The sequence below is a fragment of the Nylanderia fulva genome, unplaced genomic scaffold (assembly GCF_048542155.1).
Source record: "Nylanderia fulva isolate GAGA-0341 unplaced genomic scaffold, ASM4854215v1 Scaffold95, whole genome shotgun sequence".
NCBI classification, from domain to species: domain Eukaryota; kingdom Metazoa; phylum Arthropoda; class Insecta; order Hymenoptera; family Formicidae; genus Nylanderia; species Nylanderia fulva.
Genome location: NW_028191079.1, coordinates 16907 through 44222, shown reverse-complemented (window position 1 = coordinate 44222; position 27316 = coordinate 16907). Strand labels below are relative to the sequence as shown.

At 37.1% G+C, this 27316-nt stretch overlaps 2 protein-coding genes across 2 annotated transcripts; both read left to right on the top strand.

Annotated features, from left to right (window-relative positions):
* The first annotated feature begins 798 nt into the window (after positions 1-798).
* LOC146719539 (uncharacterized) lies at positions 799-1569 on the top strand. Its single transcript, XM_085490046.1, has 2 exons — positions 799-919; positions 999-1569. Exons 1-2 carry the CDS (start codon positions 867-869, stop codon positions 1567-1569), a joined length of 624 nt encoding a protein of 207 aa, XP_085346172.1. The 5' UTR covers positions 799-866.
* An 8001-nt stretch (positions 1570-9570) lies between these two features.
* On the top strand, positions 9571-10680 carry LOC146719538 (uncharacterized). Its single transcript, XM_085490050.1, has one exon. It carries the CDS (start codon positions 9571-9573, stop codon positions 10678-10680), a length of 1110 nt encoding a protein of 369 aa, XP_085346176.1.
* Positions 10681-27316: the final 16636 nt, after the last annotated feature.

Genomic DNA, 27316 nt, shown 5'->3' with positions numbered 1-27316 from the left:
TATCCTAAACAAGCGATTTATCGTGAAGGAAGCGGCAATCCTGAGAAGAGGATATATTATGTCGCACTATTTCTTCGCATGCCCTGTGCCGTGGAGCGTGCTTATAAAGTCGGAAAGGCGCCAGGCCTCGTGAATAACTCAGCATCATCACAGTTTGCAATGGAAGGTTGGAAATGTTCCATACTGCATGGCTCAGCGCTTGATCACGGCAGCTATCAATGGCATAAATGAACAAGACGAGGAGGAAGAGTCCTCTCTCGTGTATGTAAAAGGACTCAAAAAGCGAGAGTGGCTTGCCGAAATAGTGGACGATGTGTGCAGCGGTTTCATGATTGAGATCTTGGATGCCATATATGAAGATGTGCCTGCATTAAATAAATTAGATCCCACATATACTCTACGATGTAATAAACATGTAAAAAATTGCGCGTTACAAAATGTATTTAAATTATTTAATTGGTGGTCGGCTAATCGCGACGATCATCCGTTTTTTTGAATAAACATATTATTTACATACTATTCTCTTTGTTATTTTTCCTAACCAGATATTTTAAGAATTCCTTTTACCCCCACTACTTTTAAAAATTTCTCACGCAATCGTATTTCTAAGAATTTCTTTTACCCCCACTACTTTTAATAATTTGTCTTTCCCTTTAGATATATTTCTAAGAATCCCCCTCTCCTAATATTTTAAATATTTCTCTTTGTTCTTTCCCTCCAGATATATTTCTAAGAATCCCCTTTTCCTAATATTTTAAAAATGACCGTTACTCCATTATTAGTACCTTATTATACAATCAGTCTTTCGTCGACCGTTCTAACTGACGGTTCACTTTTTAATACCCTCGGTTCAAAGAAGCAGCAGCATGAATTACTACATGCCGAGACATGAAGAAACGTGCGAGAAGAAATGCGACGAGTAAGTATAACTTTTTTGTATCTTTTATATATTTTATATTTTTTAATTTTATTTTATCTTTTTTATCTAATTTTTACAGCGTTTCGCTGGAGCCTCGTGCGGTTCGCATACTTGGAAGACGATACGCATTAACGGCAACGAAATTCAAATTCCTCGAAATCGGCATCAGAGTGGATCCGCCGAGTTATGTGGAGATCGCCATAGGAGATCATCGGGGAAAACAGCTATTACTATCTCTCGAAACGTGGAAAGGACTCTACGAGCAACGCCACGCTATTCACAATTACCTGAACAATGACTCCTCCTCCAACAACGATGTGTATAATTGCATAAGTGTCGGGCCGCTAACAGTGCGATTTCACAAGATAAACGGCACCAAGCTCATAAGTCTCGAATCGGCGGACATGCGCATGATGATGGTCGAATCGACGTTACATCGTATGTTCGAGCTCGATTCATGTATTGAAATAATGTTCGATCGTTTGACGAGGCTCGTCGCAACGGTTGATATCAAATATACTCAATTCTCCAATATTGCATCCACTGTAACAAATGCGAGAGAATTGTCGAATGCGATATGCGCTAGCAATGCCTTCAACATGCACCAACTTGTCGATTGCGAGCTGGTGGCTTTAGTTTTTAATATGTAATAAAACTTTATATATAATTATGTATTAAATATAAGACGAATAAATACTTATATGTATATATCATGGTGTACTTTATTTGCGCGCCACCCGTTACATACTTTGCGAGATATAATTATTGTGTCAAGGACATTGCATTCAGCGAGAAAAAATCGATATTATTATCTTATGAGATAAGACATCCATGCTGCGGCAGAATCGATAATTTTATCTTACGAGGCGCACGCGACATTAAGAGTAAGAGAGACGCACGCCTTCGAGAGAGAGAGAGATCCAAGCCTGGATTCAGCACGCATTTGATGCAGCGTGATAGTAAGAGAGAAGACGCACGCATTTCGAGAGAGTCGGCGGCTCGGGCCTGCGGCGAGAGAGATTCGGCGGCTCGGGCGGCGAGAGATGCGGCGGCGAGAGAGATTCGGCGGCTCGGGCCTGCGGCGAGAGAGTCGGCGGCTTGGGCCTGCGGCGAGAGAGTCGGCGAGAGATGCTGCGGCGAGAGATGTGAAGGAGAGGAGGAAAAACATTTGTTTATTTTAATAAAATACATATTTTATTCATTACTTTTTTATTCATATTTTTTACATTAGTTTTTACATATTTTTTCTATAAGGAAAGAAGAAGGGAAACATTTTTTAAATTAATAAAATTTTATTATATTATTAATATTTTTTTATTCTTATTTAATATATTACCGCCGGCATTGGCATTACCCGAGGTGTACCGCGGTGGAGGTTGCCGGTCGGATTTACACCTCATATGTATGTGTATGTGCGTGTGTGTATGCGTGTGTGTACTTGTACATGTGTTGCAGTAGAGATGAGAACCCCGCGGTTCGTCACTTCCGCGGTATTTAACGACTCCAAACCCTCTCTACTGTGTGTGTAAATAAAAAATAAAAAATAATATATGTAAAATAAAAAAATATAAAAATATAAAAATATAAAATATAAAATATAAAAAAATATAAAAATATAAAAATATAAAAAATATAAAAAATATAAAATATAAAATATAAAATATAAAATAAATACGGTGACGGCGAGTGAGCGGAGAGAGCCGGCGAGAGAGAGAGAGAGAGATGTGGCGGCTCGAGGTAGTGGCATCTACACATAGAAATATAATAATAATTTAATATTTTATAGATTTTTTTTGGTATTTTAATATACTTACAGCCCTGATGGGACAGTGAGAGAGAAGGGGTCGCATCACCCATCGCTGTCATCAGACTCGACATCTGTGCATAGAAATATAATAATTTAATATTTTATATATATTTTTTGACATATTATATATATATATATATATATATACTCACGTCCTTGACATGTGGGACAAGCGTTGGCCAGGTAGAACACGTATAGTCTTTCCCGGCAATCCTCGCAACGCTGTTCGGGTACATTTGTGTACCGCGATGTAGTGTGTCCCTCGATGGTTGTGATGCTCAGGAATCTGCCCCTGTTTCTCACGAAACAGCGAAAGCAGATCCTGATCGACCCCCATGGTGCGACGAATGCCATGACATACGACGCCACAGTGCATACCCTCGCTGTCTCGTCGAGGGATGCAGTGGCGCGTATGCCATACATGCGGGATCTGCACGACTCCCGAACAGCGTTGTCACTATCGTACCCATCGTCATCGTCATCTTCATCTTCATCGTCATCGTCATCGTCATCGTCATCGTCATCGTCATCGTCATCGCCGTCTTCATCAATGGGTACGATATCAACGTCCATCTCCTCAATGTCATCCAGGACGTTGTTCACCTCCCTGTCGTACACAGGGTCGTACATCGCACCATCACTGTCGCTGTCGTCGTCGAAGATGGTTATGACCTCCATCTCGTCATCCAGGACGACGACCACCTCCATCTCTTCATCGTCGGAGATCACTACTTCTTTGTCTTTCTCCATTTTTTTATCACAAAAACAATTTATTCTCGAGTCACTTATTACGCCGAAATGTCACCGTACTATGACCCGGCAGTGACATCGGTCCTCATTATATATCCCGGTCATCCCTTTGTTTATGCAATGATGCAATTATCTCCGAAAGATGATCTCCGACGAAACAAAAATAGCGGCTGCTCAGTAGTTGTCTATCGACATGTTTACACCTTCCGCGAAGACATATCTACTCTCTCTCTCTCTCAGAACACGTTGATATCACATATGTTGTACACTTATTTTATCACAGAAAAGATAAATAGGCTGCCGACAAGAAATCTGGCGATGATGATGATGATGATGATGATGACGGTTCTCTCCTATCTGACTCCTCCTCCATTTCTTGGTCAGAATCATTTTTGGATGATTGTGTTTTACATGACACCGATGGTGAAGGCATGTCCATGTAGCCAAAATTATAGTTGTCCACAGTGAAATAATCGACACAATTTTTGTATCGACGTTGATAACATGCGACTCGCTTGTGTCGCTTAGACGTTCTGGTGCATATAGATAAATCACCAGCCACTCTTACAATGTCTTCGTGCGTTTCCAGGAACTGGGCTACACGTCTTGTATGCGGTTTTCGCACACCAAGTTCGCGATTTCGTACATATTGTACAATTGAAGTCGCCGCTTCACGTTTATTACAAAACGGGTTATCTTTTTTTTCATTGTGACAGCATACCTCGAGATGTCTATACCATCTCTCGGCAGTCTTATAACACCCCTTCTCATGACACTCTGCATGATTTTGCGGTGCGCTCTCCATTTTTTCGTTGTCTATCACTTATTCGCACTTGTAACTTCAGCCTATTTTCGCTGACATTCGCTGCAATCCCTGATCATCGGTGCTGGACCGTCAATATGCGTTCGCATCTACGGTCGATTGTAGTGTTCGAGGCAGCGACGATATGTCTGAACCTCCGGATCCGTCTTGATATGCTCCGGAAGCTTGTCCCACAAATGCTCTACGAAATATCCGCACTTTTGCAGTAAAACAATCTTCGGAATATATTGTAACTGTTCGGCACTTAAACTGAGAATGTCGGAAGCACTTGATAGTATTACAAACATTTTGAATGAAGAGAGCGTGCGCTCGCCAGTGGTACTATGGTCCGGCAGCTGCATCGGTCCTCATTATATATCCCGATCATCCCTTTGTTCGTGGGGATGATGATGCAATTGTTAATTCGCGAGAAATATTTGTGCGATATCTTATCTTCGGAGAAAATTTAGATATCGCTGATAATTCTTAGAAATACATAGATAAGGCCGCCATTTTATTTCACCCCGTCGGATCGACACGTCGGATCGGATTAACATGTCGCAACCTGTATGTATCAACCCGCTTGATTGTCGGCAAACCTTTTGTTCTTAATAATTCGCAGAATTATCTTATCTTATCTTCGGAGAAAATTTAGATATCCAATTGTCGGCGTTCGATCGATCCAAGCTTGGATTTTGCGGCAGCCATTCGCAGAATTTTTATCTTATCAAATTTAGATGAAGAAACGCAACCCTCTTAGTAATAGATATCCTAATGTCGGCGCTCAGCCTGAAACGGCGGCAGCCATTCGCAGAATTTTTATCTTATCTTGGATTTTCGGAGAAAATTTATGAAAACTTAGATACCGCTCAAACTTATCTTATCTTTGATACCTTACAAAGACGCCGCTTATCTTATCTTTGATACCTTACAAAGACGCCGCTTATCTTATCTTATCTTGTTTATGAACATATCAGGTAACATGATCCCCTTATCTTATCTTGTTTATAAACATATCAGGTAACATGATCCCTTTATCAAGTAACATGATCCCCTTATCAGGTTATCTGATATGTTTATACACAAAAGATAAGCTTATCTACTGATAAGACCCCCTCCCCCCGCGTGACGTCACCCCCCTCGCCCCCGATTCCCCCCCGCCCCTCACCCCCCCTCATTGCCTCTGATCTAGAACTCCCCTAGTATACCTACTATCAAGTTACCGGCAAAACTACGCTTTAAAAATAGTATATTAGCTAACAAGTGCGGGGGATCGTAAATCGGTCGAGAGTGCGGAAGTTTGGCGCAGGAGGCGAAGCCGAGTGTAACAATCCGCACGATCAGCCGATTTATAACCCGCACATGTTGAGTGCGATATTTTGTGTGACCGGTGCGTGAAAAATCCCTTTCTAAAATCCCATCATGTGCGTAAAGGGCGACTTTTCGCGCGCCGGTTGCACAAAATATTATTAGATGATTTTTTCGGAGAAAAAAATTAACTCAGACAGTGATGAATTTATTTTTAAAACCTTTTGTCGATCAAGCCAAAGTTTTGGAAACACAAGGAATAATTATAACCCAATTTAACACATACAATTAAGCGACAAAAATAAATGTAAAATTTTTACTTTTATTTTTTTATGTTGATTCGGTCGCATGACCGTCCATTCAATTTATTGAAGTCGGTTATTACGGTTGCAGCTAGCGTTATTTACCAGGAAAATATTTATACCGTAGTATGCTATATCCAATTATAGACAAAGAAATCAGAGATCGAAGCCATGATTTATACATCAGAGACGTTAATTATGTAGAAAATTCTACAAAATTCATTTATGGTGTAAAAGGTCCGAGCATTTTACTTGAATTTTCCACATTTGATATGACTGGGGATTTCCTATTGATTATATGCATGGAATATTATTAGGTGTTAGTAACTAAATGTGAGACATATAGTCTACAGCAGATTGTAAGGTTCATTTAAAATCTCACTATATAAAAAAATATTGGATCGCTTACAGAAAATAACGGCGATACATGAAATACATAGATTACCGCGGTCGTTTCTCGAAAAAGCAAAATGGAAAGCTTCTGAATGGCTTTTATTTTATAGTCTTATTTGTTTACAATATATTACTTGATCCAGCATTGCATCATCTGGCTTTATTGATAAAAAACTTATACGTTCTTTTAAAATGTAATATTACTGAAGCGGAATTTAATAATTGTGAATATAATTCACTTAAATTTGTCGGTATGTTTGAAATAATTTATGGAGTGCAGTATACATTTAAGGTAGATATTTAAGGTAGTTCTATCGCTACAATATCCATCAAAAGTTTCGCCTCCAATTGATGCGAAATTCACTGTTTGTACCACGGTCGTACATACAGGTCTGGAAACTTTGTCACTTTTCTAATGGTGGGGGTAAATCTCAAAATAAAAATGATTTGGGTAGTTTGTATGATAACCGCATGGGTCGCTGCCATCATGGAATGTCAAGAACACGTCTGCGTACGTCAATTGTGGAACAAAAAGAAAGATCATAATCTCCACTTGATTCCTCTTGACCAATAGAGCCAAACGAGATGTTATTGCGACAATTAAGAAAGAAAGAAAATTTGGAAACTAAGGAATTTGAATCCTATGGTTGGGATCTCAGAAATTCCCCTTGTTCCTTCTCTTAACATCCCCTGTAAAGAAATAGGCGAGAAAAATATTGGTCCGAAAGTCGGCTGAATCGGGAATCGAACCCGAGACCTTCCGCTTGCCGGGCGATTGCTCTTCCAACTGAGCTATTTAGACACTTACGAATAAATATTTCTCTCAATGTTTATACCCCCCACCCACTCAAAGCGTCGTAATTAGGTCCAGACGCGACGAACAATAATGAGAATACTTTTTAAGTCAGCTCTTTTAATTTTAAAACCATAATCTCCACTTGATTCCTCTCGACCAATAGAGCCAAACGCGATGTTATTGCGACAATTATGAAAGAAAGAAAATTTGGAAACTAAGGAATTTAAGAAAGGAAAAAGAAAGATATTGAAAATTCATTAACATAATATGATTAATAATCTTCTAATAATTAATATGATATTATTTATTAATTATGATATTAATTATTATTAAATTATTAATCATATAATTAATGATTAATAATAAATATGATTAATATCATAATTAATATACAATACTACCGGAGCAATACTTTTGACTAGTCTATACAGTCTGAACTTCCTCACTATTATCACATTTACAAAGCGGCGATATATATATATATATATATATATATTGTGACGTGGACTTTTGGAGCCCGTCACGAGGGTGAACACGCCCGGCCGGGAAGCGTCGGAGAGCGTTCAAAATTTTGCGTATTGCAGGTGAGCAGCGACCTTTTCGCTGGCTCGCCCTTACTCGGTAGCGGGAGTCGAGGTGGTGGGCCAAGAGAGTTTAAATCGTTTTAGAGAGAAGAGGACCCAGGCGAATTGAGAAGGGACGATCCCGAAAAGAGAGGAACGGAGGCTGAGAGCCCGGCCTGGTGAGTAGTAAAAAGAAATCAAATTACGTGGTACCGAGTGTATAAGAATGAGATACTGCGAGTGAAATTATTACAGCCCCGTAGACGAACATAAGCAGTCCGGAACAGGAACGGAAAAGCGCCTGCATCCCTTCACAAGGATGATTACCCCTGAGGGGCCCGCCGCCACACGTCGAAGAGAATGCGGAGATCGTCCGGGACCGATTACCCCGGGACGATCTCCCCCAGCGGAGCAAGGCTGTCTCGAACACTATCATGCAACCTTACGAGGTGTGGACGGGGTCGCCGAAAACGGGCCTGCGACGTCGTCACTCCCGAGGGCGAGCATTCGACCTTGGCGGCAGGAAGTCCGCGACCCGCCGCGACAGACGGAGATTGATACGAGGATCGATTCCGGGCCTGGCGCGGGGCGCAACGCTGCCGCGAAATATGGCAACCGGGCCGGGGTGGCGCGCAATGTCTCCCCCTTCCCCAGCGTACTTCTCGAGGTCCTGTTGACCCGAGGCAAATTCACTGTTTGGCGAGCCGATGTCCCAAGCGGTACAAAGACAGCGATCCGCATCCAGCGACTACTACGCAGCATTGTAAGGCCACCTCCTCGATCTTCCGGTAAGCGCGGATTTGGCCGAGACCCGTGTGTTGTTAGAATCTTTTTGCGATACCGAGCGGTTGGGCTCGTTGTAATTTATTGTAGAAAATACCGAAAATCTGTTGGAATACGCACGGGATTCGCGTCGATTTCCGCGTAATTACGTAGTTAAGCCTCTCTTCGCCTTCTTCGCCTCTTCGAGGGGCACCGAAAACGAGTCGACAGTCACTTTATTATTGTATCATTATTATAAAATTGTATCGAGTTCTTTATTACCGAGCTTTGAGAATAACTCTCGCTGAATTAACGTATGGCGTTCACGATTCCGAGCGGACAACGAAAGGAGGAGAGTAACGATAATTAGATACTTAGAGAAAAACCCAGCGACCTCCTCCGAGCTCGACGATTATATTGTATAAACGTCTTGTTTCTACATACCACTAACTGGAAATATACAATTGTTATTTTATCTTATATTTGATTGTAGTTTATGTTGATATTTTCTCTCCTTCTCCGAAGCTGCGATTCCGACTCTCCATGCAGAAAGAACCCCGACACTCTACCCCCTGTTGATACCGAGCTTCCGAGGCTGAGCCGTCGTATCCGCTAATTAGTTGTCGCGATTTTAATGAGTGGTGCGGCCTGACCGTACCTGGCGCCCAATATTCGATACCGAGTAGCGATCGAGTTAACGGAGAGCGGCACGACGAAGTTGCGCATCGGTCTCTCGCTCACTCTTTCTCTTGGCGAGAGAGGACGGAGAGACGGTGGCAATATATATATATATATATATATATATGTAAAGAAAAGTACTTTCTTCATTTGAATCGGCCGCGCTACATGAGTGACAGTAGGCGGAAGTTGGTAACATTGATCAAGAGAGATAGATAGAGAAGGAGATAGATAGAGAAGGAGATAGATAGAGAAGGAGATATATAGAGAAGGAGAGAGAAGATAATAAGCACGTGTGCGGAATTTACAAAAGACATTGCGAAAGAAGGATTGTTCGAATAAAGAGTGTAGAGAGAGAGTAATTAGAGGTAACGGAGAAAGAAACTTTAATTGTCGTTTCTCTTGTTACAGAGCAACACATTGGTTTTCTTTTCGAAATCCTCAATAATAGAACCATCTTACAAAACGACAATTTCAACCACTTACAACAATGGATAAACTACAGTTTGAGTTCACAATAGTCGCTTCTCCAAAAGACGAAAAATCAAATACGATAGGCATAACCTCAATTAGAACGGAAGACGGTTTAACGTATATCTTACAAGGAGACCATAGATACATAGCCAACCATACAGAATTAATGAAAACAGAGAATTATGTGAAAGCAAAGAATAGCTTAAAAAAAAGACATCAGTCAAGAAAAGTATGGATCTCTATGACAGAAGAGTTGAAAAAAATTTATATGGACCAGGATGGTAATATACAGTTCGCAGATGAATATTTACAAGAAATAGAAGAAAAAGACAGAGCTGATATAAGAAAAGATGATTTGAGTAAGATACTAGAAAAATTGATGGAAACATCACAGAAAAAAGAAGGGGAGAAAAATTTAAAACAAATTGCAGATAAGTATATGATTGAAAAATTTACTAGTAAACACTCAAATGCCAAACAATGGATAGAGACATTTGAGAAGGAATGTACGAGGTTTGATATCATAGAAGATGAAATGAAAATAGAGATATTAAGATTGTTTTTGGATAAATCTTGTTCGGATTGGCACTGTGCAACGTTAACGAAACTGACAGTTACTGCTAAATGGAGGGAATGGAAAGATAGATTTCTAGAGACCTTCGCTGATAAAGGATGGAACACAGTAACATATGCTTTGTCATTTAAATATAAGGAAGGATCTCTTATTGATTACGCAATGAGAAAGGAAAGACTTTTGCTCGACATGAATAAAAATATAGACACAAAAACATTAACGACCTTAATAGCAGTGGGACTGCCAGGTTTCATTATGGATAAAATAGATAGAGAAGAATGTGAAGATTCAACAAAACTATTTAATGAAATAAGAAGATATGAGAGTTTGGTGAATAAAAAAAATTTTTCACAGAAGAAAGAAGAAAAATTTGAAAACAAAAGAAAAACTGGAGAAAAAAAGCCATGCAAGAACTGTGAAAGTTTAAACAAAGGCATCAGATATCATCCAATGGAGTCATGCTGGTTTAAGAAGAAAGAAAATAGTAAGCCTAGCGTGGTAGGAAACAACTCAGTAATAGAGGTAGAATTGAACACAGAGAAAAAAAACTAGATATAACACCATTAGTCAAAATCAAAGTAGTACTAGAAGATAAGTTGGAGATAGAAGGGATCTATGACTCAGGGTCCCAAATCTCACTAATAAATTCAAAATTAGTTAAAGTCATAAAAGATAAGGATATAAATAAAATACAATTAAAGACGGCTAATGGTGTAAAGAGAACAAATGGTTTAATAACTATTAAGGTAAAAATCTTCAATACTGAAGAAATGACAGATGTACATATTGTTGAAAGAGACGATTTTGAAGACTTCATTATCGGACTAGACATGATAAAAAAGTTTAGGCTAGTCCAGAAGGAAAATTTAGCAATAGAACAAGCGAGAGATATAAATTTAAAAGCTGTAAACAAGACAAATTATAATCAAGATAGGATAGAAGAGTATTCAGTGAATTTTAATGAACATATAAAAGAAAACGAATTTAAAATAAAAATAAACCACCTGGATATGAATAAAAAGAAAAAAATAGAAAAACTTATTAAAGAACATAAGAGAGTGTTTGCAAAGGATAAGTACGACATAGGTACTGTAAAAGATTATGAAGCTCGGATAGATCTATTGATTGATAAATACTGCAGTAAAAGGCCGTATAGATGCACAATAGATGATAGAAAGGAAATCGAAGAACAAGTTGCAAATCTTTTAGAGAGACACCTCATTGAAGAATCATATAGTCCGTTTGCAGCACCAGTAACATTGGCATTTAAAAAAGAGGAAAACAAAAAATCTAGACTTTGCATTGACTTTAGAGACATAAATAAAATAATAGTACCACAAGCTCAACCGTTCCCGATAATAGATGATTTGATTATAAAAACAAGAAACTGCAAATATTTCACAACATTGGATATCAACTCAGCGTTCTGGTCCATCCCACTCCGAATTGAAGACAGAAGTAAAACAGGTTTCGTTACACAAGATGGACACTACCAATGGACCTGTCTACCATTTGGTTTGAAAACATCGCCGGCAATTTTCCAGCGAATCTTAAGTAGCATATTAAGAAAACATCGATTAATAGGATTTGCAGTAAACTACATCGATGACATCTTGATATATTCAACATCGTTCGAGGAACATGTGGAACATATAAGGCAGGTACTAGAATCAATAATAAAAGAAGGCTTTAGATTGAAGTTTAAGAAGTGTACGTTCGCTTCAGATTCGATTAAATATTTGGGCCATATAATACAGAACAACTCGGTAAAACCAATTAAAGACAACCTAGCTTCAATTAGAGATTTCCCCACTCCAAAGACGCAAAAAGATATAAGACGGTTTTTGGGGAAAATAAACTTTTATCATGAGTACATACCAAGAAGCGCAATAATTTTAGATCCGCTACATAAGCTGTTACGGAAAAATGAAAAATATATATGGTCAGAAGAGTGTGAAAAATCATTTAAGAAAATAAAAGAACTCATGTGCTCCCAACCAATATTAGAAATATTTGATAAAAATTTACCTATAAAAATCTACACAGACGCATCATTAGAAGGTATTGGCGCAGTGCTGAAACAAGAACAACCAGGGGGAAAAGAAAAGCCAGTTGCATATTTTTCGAAAAAACTGAATAAAACACAAAAAAGGAAAAAAGCCATATATTTAGAGTGTTTGGCAATAAAAGAAGCGGTAAAATACTGGCAACAATGGTTAATAGGAAAACCCTTCACAGTATACTCGGACCATAAGCCTTTGGAAAACCTAAATATAAAAGCAAGAACAGATGAAGAACTGGGCGATCTAACCTATTATTTATCACAATATGATTTCAAGATAACATATTTACCAGGGAAAAATAATGTAGAAGCAGACTGTCTGAGCAGAAACCCAGTGTTGGAAGCAAAAGAGAACAAAGAGGAAGTGTTGAGAATAGTAAACTTAATAAAAATAGATGAAGTAAAAAGAGATCAAGAGAAAAACCGGGCAATAAAAAATGAGAGACCAAACATAATAAATAAAGATGGAATATTTTACAAAAAAATAAAAAAAAAAGAAAAAATAATTCTATCAGAAGATTTCAGTAAGAAGATTATCAAGGAAGTCACGAAGAATGGTGTCATATAGGCATTAGACAAACGCAGAAGAAAATTAGCCCAATCTACACAGCGAAAAACTTGACAAGAAACATAAAAGAAGCATGTAAAAATTGTGAGATATGTAAGAAAAATAAATCGAGAGGTCAAGGAAAATACGGGCTAATGTCACACCTGGGACCAGCAACGAAGCCGTTCGAAATAATGTCGATAGACACCATTGGCGGCTTCGGAGGATCTAGATCAACGAAGAAATATTTACATTTGCTAGTAGATCATTTCACAAGATATGCCTTCATTTCAACATCAAAGACACAGAACGCTAATGATTTTATCAGATTAGTGAAAAACGTAACAGAAACGGATGAAATTGGGATGATCCTCACAGACCAATACCCAGGAATAAACTCAGAGGGATTTAAAGAATTCTTACAAAAAAATAATATAAAACTGGTCTTCACAGCAGTAAATACACCTTTCTCCAATGGCTTGAACGAGAGACTAAACCAAACGATAGTGAACAGAATTAGATGTAAAATAAATGAACGAAAAAAAAAAAAAGCTTGGACAACAGTGGCAAAAGAATGTATCGAAAAATATAACGAGACAGAACACTCAGTAACAGGTTTTGCACCACAATATCTGTTAGATAGCACGAACGTTTCTACAGCACCTGACGAAGTAAAAGGAAAAACCACCATAGAAGATTGGACCAAGGATAAAAGAGTAGCATTGGAAAACACTATCAAATCACATGATTACAACAAAAAAATATTTGATAAAAACCGTAAACAACAAGAGTTCAATATAGGAGACAGAGTATATATAGAAAACGGTAATAAACTAAATAGGACAAAGCTAGACGAATTAAGAATAGGACCTTTTGAGATAACAGAAAAAATATCAAATACAATCTACAAAATAAACACAGGAAGAAAAAAATCCGAAACAGGCCTATTCCACATTACAAAACTAACACCTATCTCAAATAATAAAGAAGAAGCAAGCAAAGAAGATTAAAAAAAAAAAAAAAAAAAAAAAAAAAAAAAAAAAAAAAAAAAAAAAGATATACAAGTCAAGAAACAACCATTATTATAAATCTTCAACCCTAGGGGGGGAGATGTAAAGAAAAGTACTTTCTTCATTTGAATCGGCCGCGCTACATGAGTGACAGTAGGCGGAAGTTGGTAACATTGATCAAGAGAGATAGATAGAGAAGGAGATAGATAGAGAAGGAGATAGATAGAGAAGGAGATATATAGAGAAGGAGAGAGAAGATAATAAGCACGTGTGCGGAATTTACAAAAGACATTGCGATAGAAGGATTGTTCGAATAAAGAGTGTAGAGAGAGAGTAATTAGAGGTAACGGAGAAAGAAACTTTAATTGTCGTTTCTCTTGTTACAGAGCAACACATTGGTTTTCTTTTCGAAATCCTCAATAATAGAACCATCTTACATATATATATATATATATATATTTGCCATACTTTTGTTATTACTATTTTCATACTTTTATAACCTGTTCCTATATTTAATGTTGTGCATATATATTATGTTCGTTTATGGAATAAATTGATTCTGTAATGATAAATGTTGTAATAGAGCGAATCATATTTCGTATCTTGGTCTCTCTGTGTATATCGCTAAGTATTTTGGCGTGATCACGACGCGATCACGTGTAACTGCGCACGAAAATCACGCGGAGCACACATGAGAATTCGGAGCATACGGAAGGGTATACTATCCCTTCACTCTCGTGCGACGTATCGTGGCGACCGGTACTAGCTGTTGTAGACTCTTGTGCCTGGCGTAATAAAATCTATCTGGAGTATTCCGCGCTATACTTGTGTTATAATTACACTCAAATATACTGACAGTATTGTGCATACACATCTAAGTTGTAGTCTTTAATTCCTTACTCAACCAACACAAACAATCAACAACAATAAAAAAAGAAAATGACCTTAAACTCTTTTTCATTAATCGGAAAATGATTAAAATCACAACTTTGTCGTGTGCCTATCAGTCAGCTGTTACGTATAGCGTTGCCACATGATCATCGCAAATTCTCTCCGTGTTCCGTTTGGAAAAAAAATTTTTTTTACAAAGTGATACCTTTAAAACTAAACGGTAATTTTTTTTTTTTAGATAATCCTACCACACTCGTGTTATATACCCCACTGGTTTTTTTATTAAGATCGTAAGATCCGTTCTATTGTTACATATTAAAATATGATAAAAATACATCACCTATAGAACACAGACACAAAAGGTGCTATTTTTAATTATAAATAATTGTTAAACTAAACGGTGAATTGACTTCAAAATTTCGTAATCGATAGATATTAACTCCGTCTACAACATATTAAAATTTCAAAAAATTCGTGAGAAGTGTGAAAAATGATAGAACTACCTTAATGTGCGTTATTGCATGTAGTGCGCTCCGTGAGCGCGCGCAAACACACACAATATCTTTTTTAAATATTATAATTAATTTTATCTTTTATTTAAATTTAAAAAACTGAATAATGAATATATTCTTTATATAAATATGAAATACAATTATTAATTATTTTATTTTTACTAATTAATGACCGATAATTTAATTCATTTTTTTTCTTATAGTCCATGCCAATTATAACAAATCAGATCTATTTAGATCGCAAGATTGTGAAATGGATAGCAATGAAATATCTGCCTTTTAACTTTTTCGATGATCAAGAAATGCAAGAACAATTTTTTATACTCAATCCTAAAACTAATATGTCAAACCGTACCACAATGCGTACAAAAGTTGTACAAGTCTTTACAAATACGTAGCTTCTTCGGGCGATGAAAATCGTTGACCACGCAGTTTATTCTTCACGGATGGGAACAAAAAGAAATCATTGGGTGCCAAATCAGGGCTGTACGGCGGATGACCCATCAATTCGATGTTTTGAGTGCTCAAATAGTCTCTTGTTTGAGCCGATGTGTGAGAGCTCGCATTGTCATGATGAAGAACAATCCGACGTCTCTTGTTTGTTTTCCTTATTTCACCGAAGATTTCTGGTAAACAGATGGTTGTGTACCACTCAGAATTTACTGTTCTACGATCCTCTAGAGGCACTGTTGCAATATGACCAGTTTTTCCGAAGAAACAAGCCACCATTTTTTTTGAAGTGCTTCGTGCGCGAACAACTTTTGTTGGATTTGGTTCATCTTGGAACACCCATACAGTCGACTGCTGCTTACTTTCGGGCTCATACGAATATATCCATGATTCGTCCCCTGTCACGATTTTATAAACGTCTTTTGAAGCACCGCGATTGTATTTCTTAAGCATTTCTTTGCACCAATCGACACGAGCCTTTTTTTGAGCGATTGTCAAATTATGTGGGATCCAACGCGAACATAACTTTCGCACAGCTAAGTGTTCATGTAAAATCGCATATATGCTGGTGGAACTAATGCTTAGGGATGCCTCAATCTCACAATAGGTTACATGACGATCTTGCTTAATCATTTCGTGCACAGCATCGATGTTTTCTGGCACTACAGTCGATTTTGGACGACCTTCACGAAACTCGTCGGACAGCGAACTACGACCACGATTGAATTCACTATACCAGCGATACACAGTGGTTTTTGATGGGGCTTCATCGCCAAAAGTCAAATTAAGTTGATTGACGCACTCTTGTTGTGATAATCCACGTCGAAAGTCGTAAAAAATCATCGCACGAAAATGTTCACAATTCAGTTCCATTTTTTGCCGAGACGAAACTTTCAACTAAATATAAAATAAACAAATAGCGTCCGTATGACAAAATGTTCTGAGTACGTATATCGTCAAAAATGTCAAACTTTACGATGGAACCGTCAGATGGACTCATATGACATCAGTGTTGCCAATTCCCGAAATATAAATAGTGACCCTCGTATTGAAGCGTTCAAAAATCATGTTTTGGAGATACCTCATTCGAAATGGAATAAATGCTTTGAAAATTGGTTTAAGCGCATGCAAAAGTGTATCGATCATCGTGGCGAGTACTTTGAAAAACAATAAAAATATATTCGCAGCTTAACTATTTGTTTTTGTTCCTATTCCCGAAATATAAATAGTGACCCTCGTATCTAGTAGCATATTAAATAATACTATGACTAGCGGCAAAGTAGCATACTTGTCTCCTCCAAGAAAAGTGAAAACTAATTTATAATTTTTTAAAAACGCTAATCTGTTTTATCAAGTACCATTCATCGTCTGTTAACAGAAAATGTTCAATGTTCATATCATTACTAGTGCTACAAAGTGCATTCAGAGCTGAACGCATTAATAATCCACATTTGATCATGTCGTATGTTGAATTCCAATGCGTTGCTACGTCAATTATCGGCAATAAGTACTTTGTGTTTGTTATGTAACAACTACTTTTTAATTTATTGCGAAGTTGTTCCGATCTTTTTAATTTTATAAAAAATTTTTTTAATTTAAGAATTGGTGTTTCAACAGATTCATAATCATCGTCATTGTCTATTTCATCTTTGCGCGTCTCTTTACTAACTAATTTCTTTAAAGAATCCTGCACAGCTAAATTTAAAATGTGCGCAAAACAGCGAAAATGTTGGTTTTCAACATCAAAAAGTGAATTATTTATCCTAAGTTTTCTGAATTGTTCAATGAATGTAAAATTTGACGCCGTATTATCTAACGTTATGCCCTAAATTTTTTAAAAAATGTCTTTATCTTTTAAGCATGCAAAAAATATTTCTGCAATACTTTTCCTGTGTGGCGACCATTCGAAATGACGAAATCTAAAGCAACGAAAACCAATTTTCAATCATCATTGATAAAATGTGCAGTTATCCCATAATATGATTTTCCCTCAATAGATGTCCAATCATCTAATGTGAATAATATTTTAGATTTGTTTTGCATCAAGGTATCAATTACAGATTTTTGTATACGTAAAATAGAAAATATGATACAATATTAAACTATAAAGAAGACTGATGTGGAATCGATGAAAATTTGCTTTTGGCATTTCAAGGAACAAGGGATAAATTAATTAAATATTATAATAAGACAAATTGGATTTATTGCATTGTATTACTCTTAGATCCTAGACATAAATTAGAAACATTTAATTTAACTAATTGAGGAAAAGAGTTGCTAAGCAGTGTTGCCAGATTTGGTACATTGTATCAGATTTGGTACTTTTTTATCACATTTGGTATGTACATAATGACATCATTAAAGGTTACAGAATAGGCCATTAATTTTTTTTACAATTCAATGATTATAAAATTACATAAATTAGGTTAGTACAACATTTATAATAGATTTAAGATAAAATATCGGATGAAAACACAATGACTCAAGAAAAACTGTCTGTCACTCAATCCAACACATAGTCGACACTAGAAGAACAAGTATGTTAATGTTAATAATGAGTCTATTATGAATGCTGTACTAAATTAATTTATGTAATTTCATAATTATTGATTTGTAAAGAAAGTTAATGGCCTATTCTGTAACCTTTAATAATGTCATTATGTTTCATTGCGCAGCTTACATAATACAAAAATTTACACAATGATGCATAACATACACTCTTGCATAAGCGCATAAGCATATGCATAAAAAATTCGATTGGTTGAATTTTTTATGCATACGTTTATAGACCAATCAAGATTCTTATGCTTACGCTTATGCGCCTATGCAAAAGTGTGTGCTCCCCGCTTTACATAATAGATTCTTAAGTATAGATCTTGGAAGATCAAACATATGATTATGGAGCAGTATTAATTTTAATTTTTCCAATTTTAATAGAAACCGCAGATACACTTCAAAGTGACGAGCATGCAATTAAAACCTATACAGACGTTTCTAATGTAATCAATATAAAACTTTCAAACACTGAAAATATTATATTCATTTTCTTTGTGACAAATAATTCTCTAAAAATATTCATTTAATTGCAGAATTTAATATATATTAACTAATCAATGTGTTTAAGGATCAAGCGAAGAAGTTTCTAAGAATTTTTATACATTATCTAGGAAAAGAATGACATCTCATGGAACAGCTGTCTCTCCACGCATTTCCAAAAATTCGCCACAAAAAGAAATATTGTGGAGTGCTCTCAACAATATAAAAAAAACCTATCAAAAGAAAATTAAAATTCTGCAACAAAAACAACGCAGGAGCGTAAAGTCAATTGCAAAGCTCAAAGACGTATTAACGGCTTTGCGGCGAAAAAATTTACTCGATACTAAACAGCTGAACGTTTCAAAAGACTTAGGTAATTTTAATCAACATTTATTAAAATGGCAAGTCAACAAAATTAACAACAAAATTGCACTGCCTAGAAAATACAGCCCAGAAATAAAAGTGTTTACTTTAACTTTACATTTTTATTCTTCTCGAGCATACGCATACGTCCGGAAAAAATTTGATACTTGCATGTCTCATCTAAAAACTCCTTATAAATGGTATAAGTCTGTCAATGGTGAATCTGGTTTTAATACAAAAGCATTAAAATTAATTAAAGAGCGTGCTAAATTAGTAAATTATATATATGACGAAAAATTGACATTATATTGTACATATATTAATGTGCGTGACCAAAATATTATATAAGATAAGGTAAAAGTAGATGTTTAAATAATTATTTCAATGTTATATGACAAAAATTCATTATAAAATATATGTAGTCATTTTGACGTCAACATGACATTAAAATGACTATATACATATATCCCAGACAGCATAAAATATTTATAAAATATTTATAGAATATTTATAATAATTATTTTAATATTTTATAAATATTTATCATAAATATTTTATGTTTTTGGAATTTTAAATTCAATAGATATAAATATTTATCATAAATATCAGAAAATATTTACAATAAATATTATAGTAAATAATTAGTATGTGGGTAGGTATAGCTCGTCAAAACAAACCCCCACCATTCGGCTACTGGCGCCGACTCCCCGCTGTGAGGGTCAGTGCTCCTGCTGTGAGGGTCGGTGGCTCCTGCTGCGAGGGTCAAAACTTTCCCCCTGGCACCCTGAGTCAGAGAGGGTGGCTAGACAGAGTTTTACGATTCGTGATTGGTCCATTTTTTTATCGGGACATTAGTCCTCGGAGTCTGATAGGGCTCTGCCTATACTGGCCTACACTCTGATTAGGTGATCTTCATTTTAGAAGAGTAGAGGGAGAGTAGGTAGGATTTTGGAAAAAGCCGACAAAATGGCGAGTCGTAGTATACCGAAGTGGCTGGGAGGGGAACTATGACGCCTCGCTCTTCGGACTATCTCTTACGCTATAGAGCGGAAAGATCCCTGGAGTGACAGCAATGAAAAATATTAACAAAAAATACAGACTCACACTGATTTTGGGCTGACTGCTTACTAGGCGTTGCACTATCAGCTTTGGTATTATAGTAACAAAGGAAACAAAGAAAAAAAAATATACAAAAAATACAATTGCCTCTAACATCCGTCTACGATTTCACTTACTGTATGCTCAACATCAGGTATTATCGATACTTCGGGTAACAAATAAGGTCTAACAAAATAAAAACCAAAAAAAAAACACGCGTACAATTTCGACTGAACATCACCATTTGTGTAATAGAAATATTCCTACTAGAAAACACAACGTTCGAGTTCGCATTTAAAGTTTTATTGCTGAAAAAAATAAAATGAAATTATTTCTTGACATACAGGGATGGAATAGAGAAAAGAGCATATTTATTTATTTATATATTTAATGAATAAACGGGAATATATAACCCTTTAGAATACAGAATAAGATACAACATAAATAATACAGTTCTAGTTTTGAGATTTTCACGGAATCATCAATGCAAAAAGTTTCCGAATGGATGCCGCGTGATTGAACAGCGTAATGCCGACGTTTCGCAGACATTGCAGTTTGCATCTTCAGGACTGAGAGCTCCGATACTGAGCCTTCTTGGATTGTGGTTCTTATACATATTGTGGGAGGTTTTTTATCTACGGAAAAGTATTCCGCTATGACGCCGCCTAGTGGTGTGAATGTATATTAAGGTGCCAAATAGGGTTTGATTGATAACCTTTGTCGCGGTTGAGGTTGTCGGGATGTTTGAAAATTTCTAGGGCTTCACGATGTTTCCTGGCGAAATAGCTTTGCAAGGAGGCTAGTCTGGTTGCTTTGTCGTATTATACCGAATGTCCCGTCTCCATCTAATGTTCTGCCAAGGCTGATTGACTAAAATGACAGTACTTGGCACTTCGTTGGTATTCCTTAATTCGTGTACTGATCTTTCCCCCAGTTTCTCCTATGTACACTTTTCCACAGGAACAAAGAATCCTGTATACACCTGGTGTTTCTAAGTGTGATCTCCAGTTCTTGAAATTAGAAAGTAATTGCGCAATCTTGTTTTAAGGTTTGGAAATTATTTCGATGTTGTATTTACCCAGGATCCTGCTAATGCGTTCTGTTGTACCCTAAAGATACGGAAGGATCATCTATTTTTTTATCTTTGTTTTCTTTTTTTTTACTTGATGTATTCATATTTGTAGAACTGGAGATTTTATTTTCAGCCTTTTAGTTGTTCGATGGATGTCTTTGCTGTTGTACCCATTCTTGGTCAAGACTTGGTTGAGATGTTCTATTCTTTATTCGGGGAAGTTGGTTCAGAAATTGTTAAGGGTCTGCATATTAATGAACTAATGACAGAATTCTTCTGAGTCGGGTGATGATGAGAGGTGGCATGGATCTGTATGTGTTGGTTTTCGATAAACCCGATAGTCTAAGGTGCCGTCTTCGTTCTTTCTAACTAACACGTTTAGAAAGGGGAGCTGATTGTTCTATTCTATTTCCATTGTAAACTGAATACTGCAATGCTGGAAATTTAGAAAGTCGAGAAATTGAGAGAGCGTTTCTCTGCCATGACTCCAGATGACAAAGGTGTCATCAACATATCGGAATTATGTAGAGGGTTTGAGAGGTGCGTTTTTCAGAACTTTATTCTCAAAATGTTCCATGAAAATGTTTGCATTGATAGGTGAGATGGGGGATCCTATTGCTACTCTGGAGATTTATTAATAGAACTTTCCTTAAAATTGGAAATAGGTTGAGATTAGGCAATGTTTTATTAATGGGAAAAAATTTGAGTCAATATTTTTAGATTTTTTAATAATATCTAGAATATCTTGTACATTTGTGAACAAAGTTACTATATCAAAACTGACAAAAATGTCAGTAGTTTTTGTTTTGAGTTTGATAATCTTGCTCACAAAGTCTATTGAGTTTTTGATATGGGAATCATTAAGTTCCAGGTTTGGAGAGGTTTAACAAGAAACTAAGCTAATTGATAAGTGGGTCCTCCGATATTGCTAACAATAGGGCGTAATGAAACTGAATCTTTATGGATTTTCGGGAGACCATAAAGGTCTGAAGAATCTCGGGGGATTAGCTTTTTAGTTGTTTGGAGAGGGAAACCTGTATTCTTGAGAAGCGAAGAGGTTTTCTTCTCTATGCTGGAGGTCGGGTTGCGTTTAAGTTTTTTATAGACATTATGGTCTAAGAGCACGGCTTTGATTTTGTTGCAGTATTCATCTTTGTTTATAACTACCGTGGTGTTTCCCTTATCCGCCGGTAGAACAATAATCTTACTGGCAATTCGTTTTATTATGAACTCGACTTATTTTATGTTTAATAATGTATGTTATCAACAGACTTTTGGCACGCCTATGGGTTCCCCCCTCTCACCGATTATTGCGGATATCACGTTGCAAGATTTGGAGAGTAGAGCGATTGCTGCGATTCCATTGCCATTTCCATTTTATTTTAGATATGTTGACGATATCGCGTTGGCGGCCCCACCCTCCATGCTTAAAATAGTTTTAAACACTTTCAATTCTTTCCATCCTAGATTGCAGTTCACCATGGAGGAAGGGGTTGACAACCGATTGAATTTTTTAGATGTCACCATTATTATAAATAATGGGAGCATTGAGTTTGATTTGTTTCATAAGCCGACGTATTCAGGTAGATATTTAAATTTTGAATCGCAGCATCCTCTCTGTCATAAAAAAGGCACCATTATCAGCCTCATAGATAGAGTTTTTTGGCTATCTCATCCGAAATTCCATAAAGTTAACTTTGAGTCTATGATTGGAGTTCTTTTGTCTAATAATTATCCTCTCAATTTGATATTTCACACATTACAAGCGCGGTTAAAAAAGTTGTTCTTCCGCTATAATAATAAGTTGCATAACAATAGAGCAAATGTATGCAATGACAAGATTCTAACGCAGAAAAAAGTTTCGTACTTTAATATTCCGTATATTAATAATGTATCGAAGAGAATCGAGGACATTACACGTGATTTGGATGTCATTCCATCATATACAGCAATTAACAGTCTCCGTAAATTCATTAAAGTACACAAGGATAAGTTACCAAGAGAACTCCATAATAATGTAGTTTATAAAATTGATTGTATGGATTGTGATGCGTCGTACGTAGGGCAGACGGGTAGATTGTTGAAAACTAGGATGAAAGAACATCGCAACAACATAAAAAGAAACGCGTCACAATTATCAGTCATATCGGAACATAGATTATTGAACCATGAATTTAATTGGGAGGATGTAAAAGTCTTAGACGAGGAGCCTTTTTTAGGTAAACGTTTGATATCCGAAATGATCCACATAAAACGTCAGAGGAATAGTTTAAATTTACATAGCGATACTGATAAATTAAACGAGAATCTTGATCTGTTAATAGAAAAATTTACCAAAATCTAGCTTTGTGATTTTACATAGCCGGGTTTTTTTGTTAGACTTTTGATATGAGTGCCGATTAGTTTAGATGTTTTTATTTTTATTTTTATTTTCATATTTTATTTTTATATTTGTTTTTTGCGTATATATGTATCGACTGTGTCGAGGTAGAATACCGCACAGTCGTTAGAGTGATGTGTCACGTGTAGCATCGTCTTCTCTCTGTTTTTGCTGTCGGGGTGAGTGTTCTTCCCGGTTCTTAATTTTTAATTCTTGTGAATTGTTCTACGTTTAATTTATACCATGTTGATTAGTGTTGGTAAGGGAGTCACTGCTCCGCTTCCTTCCTGACGATGGTCACCGTTAGGGAGACACTCCGACGGCCGGACGGTTTGAATAGGGAGGAGAATGATATTTAATTTATTTGCGGATTGTATGTATACGAGTTTTATAATTTTCTGATTGTACCGATTATCTTCTATTTTTGTTTCTTTGTATTTTGCAGCTACTGAAGAAGACCCGAAGTGGGTCGAAACGTTTAGAATTTAATAAATGAGTTTGACTTGAGATCTCATTTTAATTTATTAATTTTGTGCATGTCATTCGCATAGGCTCCGATTGCCGTCGAGATTTTATTTTTATTGTAACACAATAATTCGAGCCGAGATTAATAGTTTTTTTATAATAATCTTACTGTTTTGTTTGAGATTACGGAGTGCTAGTCATTCTTTCCTGCTTATATTTTGACTGAGAGGTTTGGCTTCATAACGGCGTCATAACGGAATACTTTTCCATAGATGAAAAATCTCCCACAATATATATAAGGACCACAACTCAAGAAGGCTCATTATCGGAGCTCTCAGCCTGAAGATGCAAACTGCAACGTTTGCGAAACGTCGGAATTACGCTGTTTAACCACGTGGCATCCATCCGGAAACTTTTTGCATTGATAAATAATACAGTATCGGTATAAACCCTAACGCTCATAACATAAATGTCAATGCTAACAAGAAAGTGATTAATATAACACTGAATTCAACGACCTCTTAAATGAGTCCAAAGATGTATCAAAGAAGTCCACCTTGCTCGCAAAGGCATTCGCAGACTCACATATTCTATTTAACGGTTTATACTTTCCATATAAAGTTCGATGATTATTTACATTAAAAATAGTATTGATCCTGAGGTTTCTGTTTGGAACATGCAGCCACATCTGTTCAAGCAGTGATGAGCACTTAATGCACCCACTAAAAAGTCTATAGAGAAACAACAGATCCGCAAACGTTCTTCTCTTTTCTAAAGTTTTTATATTTATAACATCATAATACACATCGTAGGAATGGTCAAAAATATTCATAGGGCGCCCTATGAGGCTAACTCTCCGAAGAAAATGATGCTGTATCTTCTCGAGCATTACACAATACTTTGTTTGATAAGGAGACCAGACAAGCTGCATATTTCAGATGCGGCCTGACTAAAGAACAATATCAAAATCGATACATTTTTAAAATATTTGCTAGCTCGCAAAACAAAGCTCAATTTCTTACAAGTAACACTAGGGAAGTGTCATACGGTGATTTTTCTGAAACTTGGCATACAAGTAGTAGTACATGGAAAATTATTGGACACGTATTTTGTTATATTGGCCCAATTGCCGTTTAAAGGGTAGAAATCACCCTTATCAAATCGAAACTGCAAAAATTGCGACCGCCATATTGGATCCGCCATTTTGAATTCTTAAAAACGGATTACAGATTTGTTATCAGCCACCCCAAAAACCCTTAGTTACCTGATTTCGCAACAATCCTAAAAATAATTTATAAAATATCGAACCTACCCCCAATATCGATATCGACTATTTGTTATATGCCTAAGAGAAATAACTATTAATGTATAATTACTCATATTACATCCGCTTGACGGCGGGCACTGACCACGTAAAAATGCATACGCTGCGAAATATACGCGGAACCGAAATTGCCCAATGTACAAGCAAAGCGGAAAAACTTGGAATTTACTTTACTTGCATCTAGGTCCTTGACCGAGGGGACCCGTTGCCAGGCACCCCTTCCAATCAAGGAACTTCCAAAAAGCAAAACTATAAAAACGAAGCAGGAGAGGCGCCCAGCAGTAGCTCTCGAGTCGTTAATTTAGAAAACCTCGCTAACCGTGTGCGATCTATAACATCTTATCGCAGTCGCGTGCGCGATTCACGAAGTCATAGTTACCTAGTGCTGCTAAACTGATATACGTAACTGTTTGGAGTTGGACAAAGTGAAAATTATCGCATATTAATTAATCTTATATTTCGGCATTAAAGTTTTCGATCGTTTTAATTATATCTCACGTCTTTGTATAGCCAATTATTTCAGCGTAAAAAATATATTATTTTCGAGTTTCATTTCGTTACGGTGCCGCGACCGTGACATTCCTTGTTGTTTTTCGCTGCCGATCAGCTGGCGATTAGCTTTCGATCAACTGATTTGCACTCAAGTAAACATACCATTGCTCCCCCCTTCCAGCCCTACAACGGGGAATTCTTTTCTCTCGGCACATTGTCAACAGTTAGTTGAGCTAGACTCTGTTCAAGTGAGGTTGTCGCGCGAAGGTTACGTGTCTTAAACTCAGTTTTGTCTCCATCTCAATTGTGTGTCTCAAATAAACTCTTAAACGATCAACTCATTTTTGTCATCTCTCTTAAGCACTGATATTTCATCCTTCCTCTATCCTATCTGTTGTATTCGGGAAAGTGTGGAAGGTAGGAAATAGAGAATTACACCCGTGCCGTAAATTCACTAATAACGATATATATTCGTGACTCAAAACCCCTGCGGTTCCATTGCAAGGTTAGACGCAAGTGGGAAAGTCGAGCCGGCCAGACGCACGCATGCGCGGCGCAGTTCGGGTGCCTGAGTCTGGCCCGATTCGGCGCAGAACGGTAGACTGCGTCAATGCTAGACACGCCAGTAGTACAAGACGGCGCGTCTTTTTGAAACCTTATGAATATATCTAACACTACCGTTCGGTTAATTTTGATGTCTCCAGTGAGACCGTGGATTCTCATACAGTTCATGTGTCAATCCCGGGAGCTTTGAAAAACTCTAAATAACTCGCGCAAACATTGCTGGTCCTTCGATCCGGATCTTTGGATTTTGCGAATCTCGTAATTTCTCGTAACCAAAATTACCAAACATCGTGAGGGTGAACTATCATGCTTATTGTCTCGTTGCTGTCACACCAACGGTTCTCAGCAGTCGGCTGCCAAATTTGCGATTGTGCGTGAATTTCGCGTAAATGCAGTTGCCGCTCTCGACGTGCGTTCTCAAATCAGTGATCTTTCACAAGTGTTGTGTTCTCTCTAGTCAAGTTACTCCGACTCCATCGAAGATGGCAACAATCGAAAACACCATTGCTCGCCAGAATGAATTGTTCGGTCTGATTTCTCGCGCAGTCGAAAATCTTCATAAACTTGGACCGACAAAAACAACTCGTGGAGCAGTGCAAAGTCGCGTGAGCGCACTCAAGGCTAATTGGGAAAAATTCCAGAGTTTTCATAATAGCTTGTGTAAAGTGCGGAACCCCGAAACTGCAAAGCTGCCGTATTTCGTCGACGACCTCCGTGCCTTGTGCGAAGAGAAATACATCGATGCGAACGGCATCATGCTTGACATGTTAGATGAGCTCGCGCCGGAATGGAGTGAGTCTGCGACAGAGAACTCAATGACGACATCTACCGCATCTCATTCTTGTTGACTGCTTCGTATCGACCTACCGAAATTCTCAGGTGATTACGCTCAATGGAGTCATTATTGTTTACGTCCATGATC

What these genes read in the sequence shown, in the direction of transcription:
- LOC146719539 (XM_085490046.1), top strand. Translation starts at nt 867, where the DNA reads ATGAATTACTACATGCCGAGACATGAAGAAACGTGCGAGAAGAAATGC. An exon ending in TGCGAGAAGAAATGCGACGA is followed by an intron (nt 920 to 998) that starts GTAAGTATAACT and finishes TAATTTTTACAG; the next exon opens with CGTTTCGCTGGAGCCTCGTG.
- LOC146719538 (XM_085490050.1), top strand. Translation starts at nt 9,571, where the DNA reads ATGGATAAACTACAGTTTGAGTTCACAATAGTCGCTTCTCCAAAAGAC.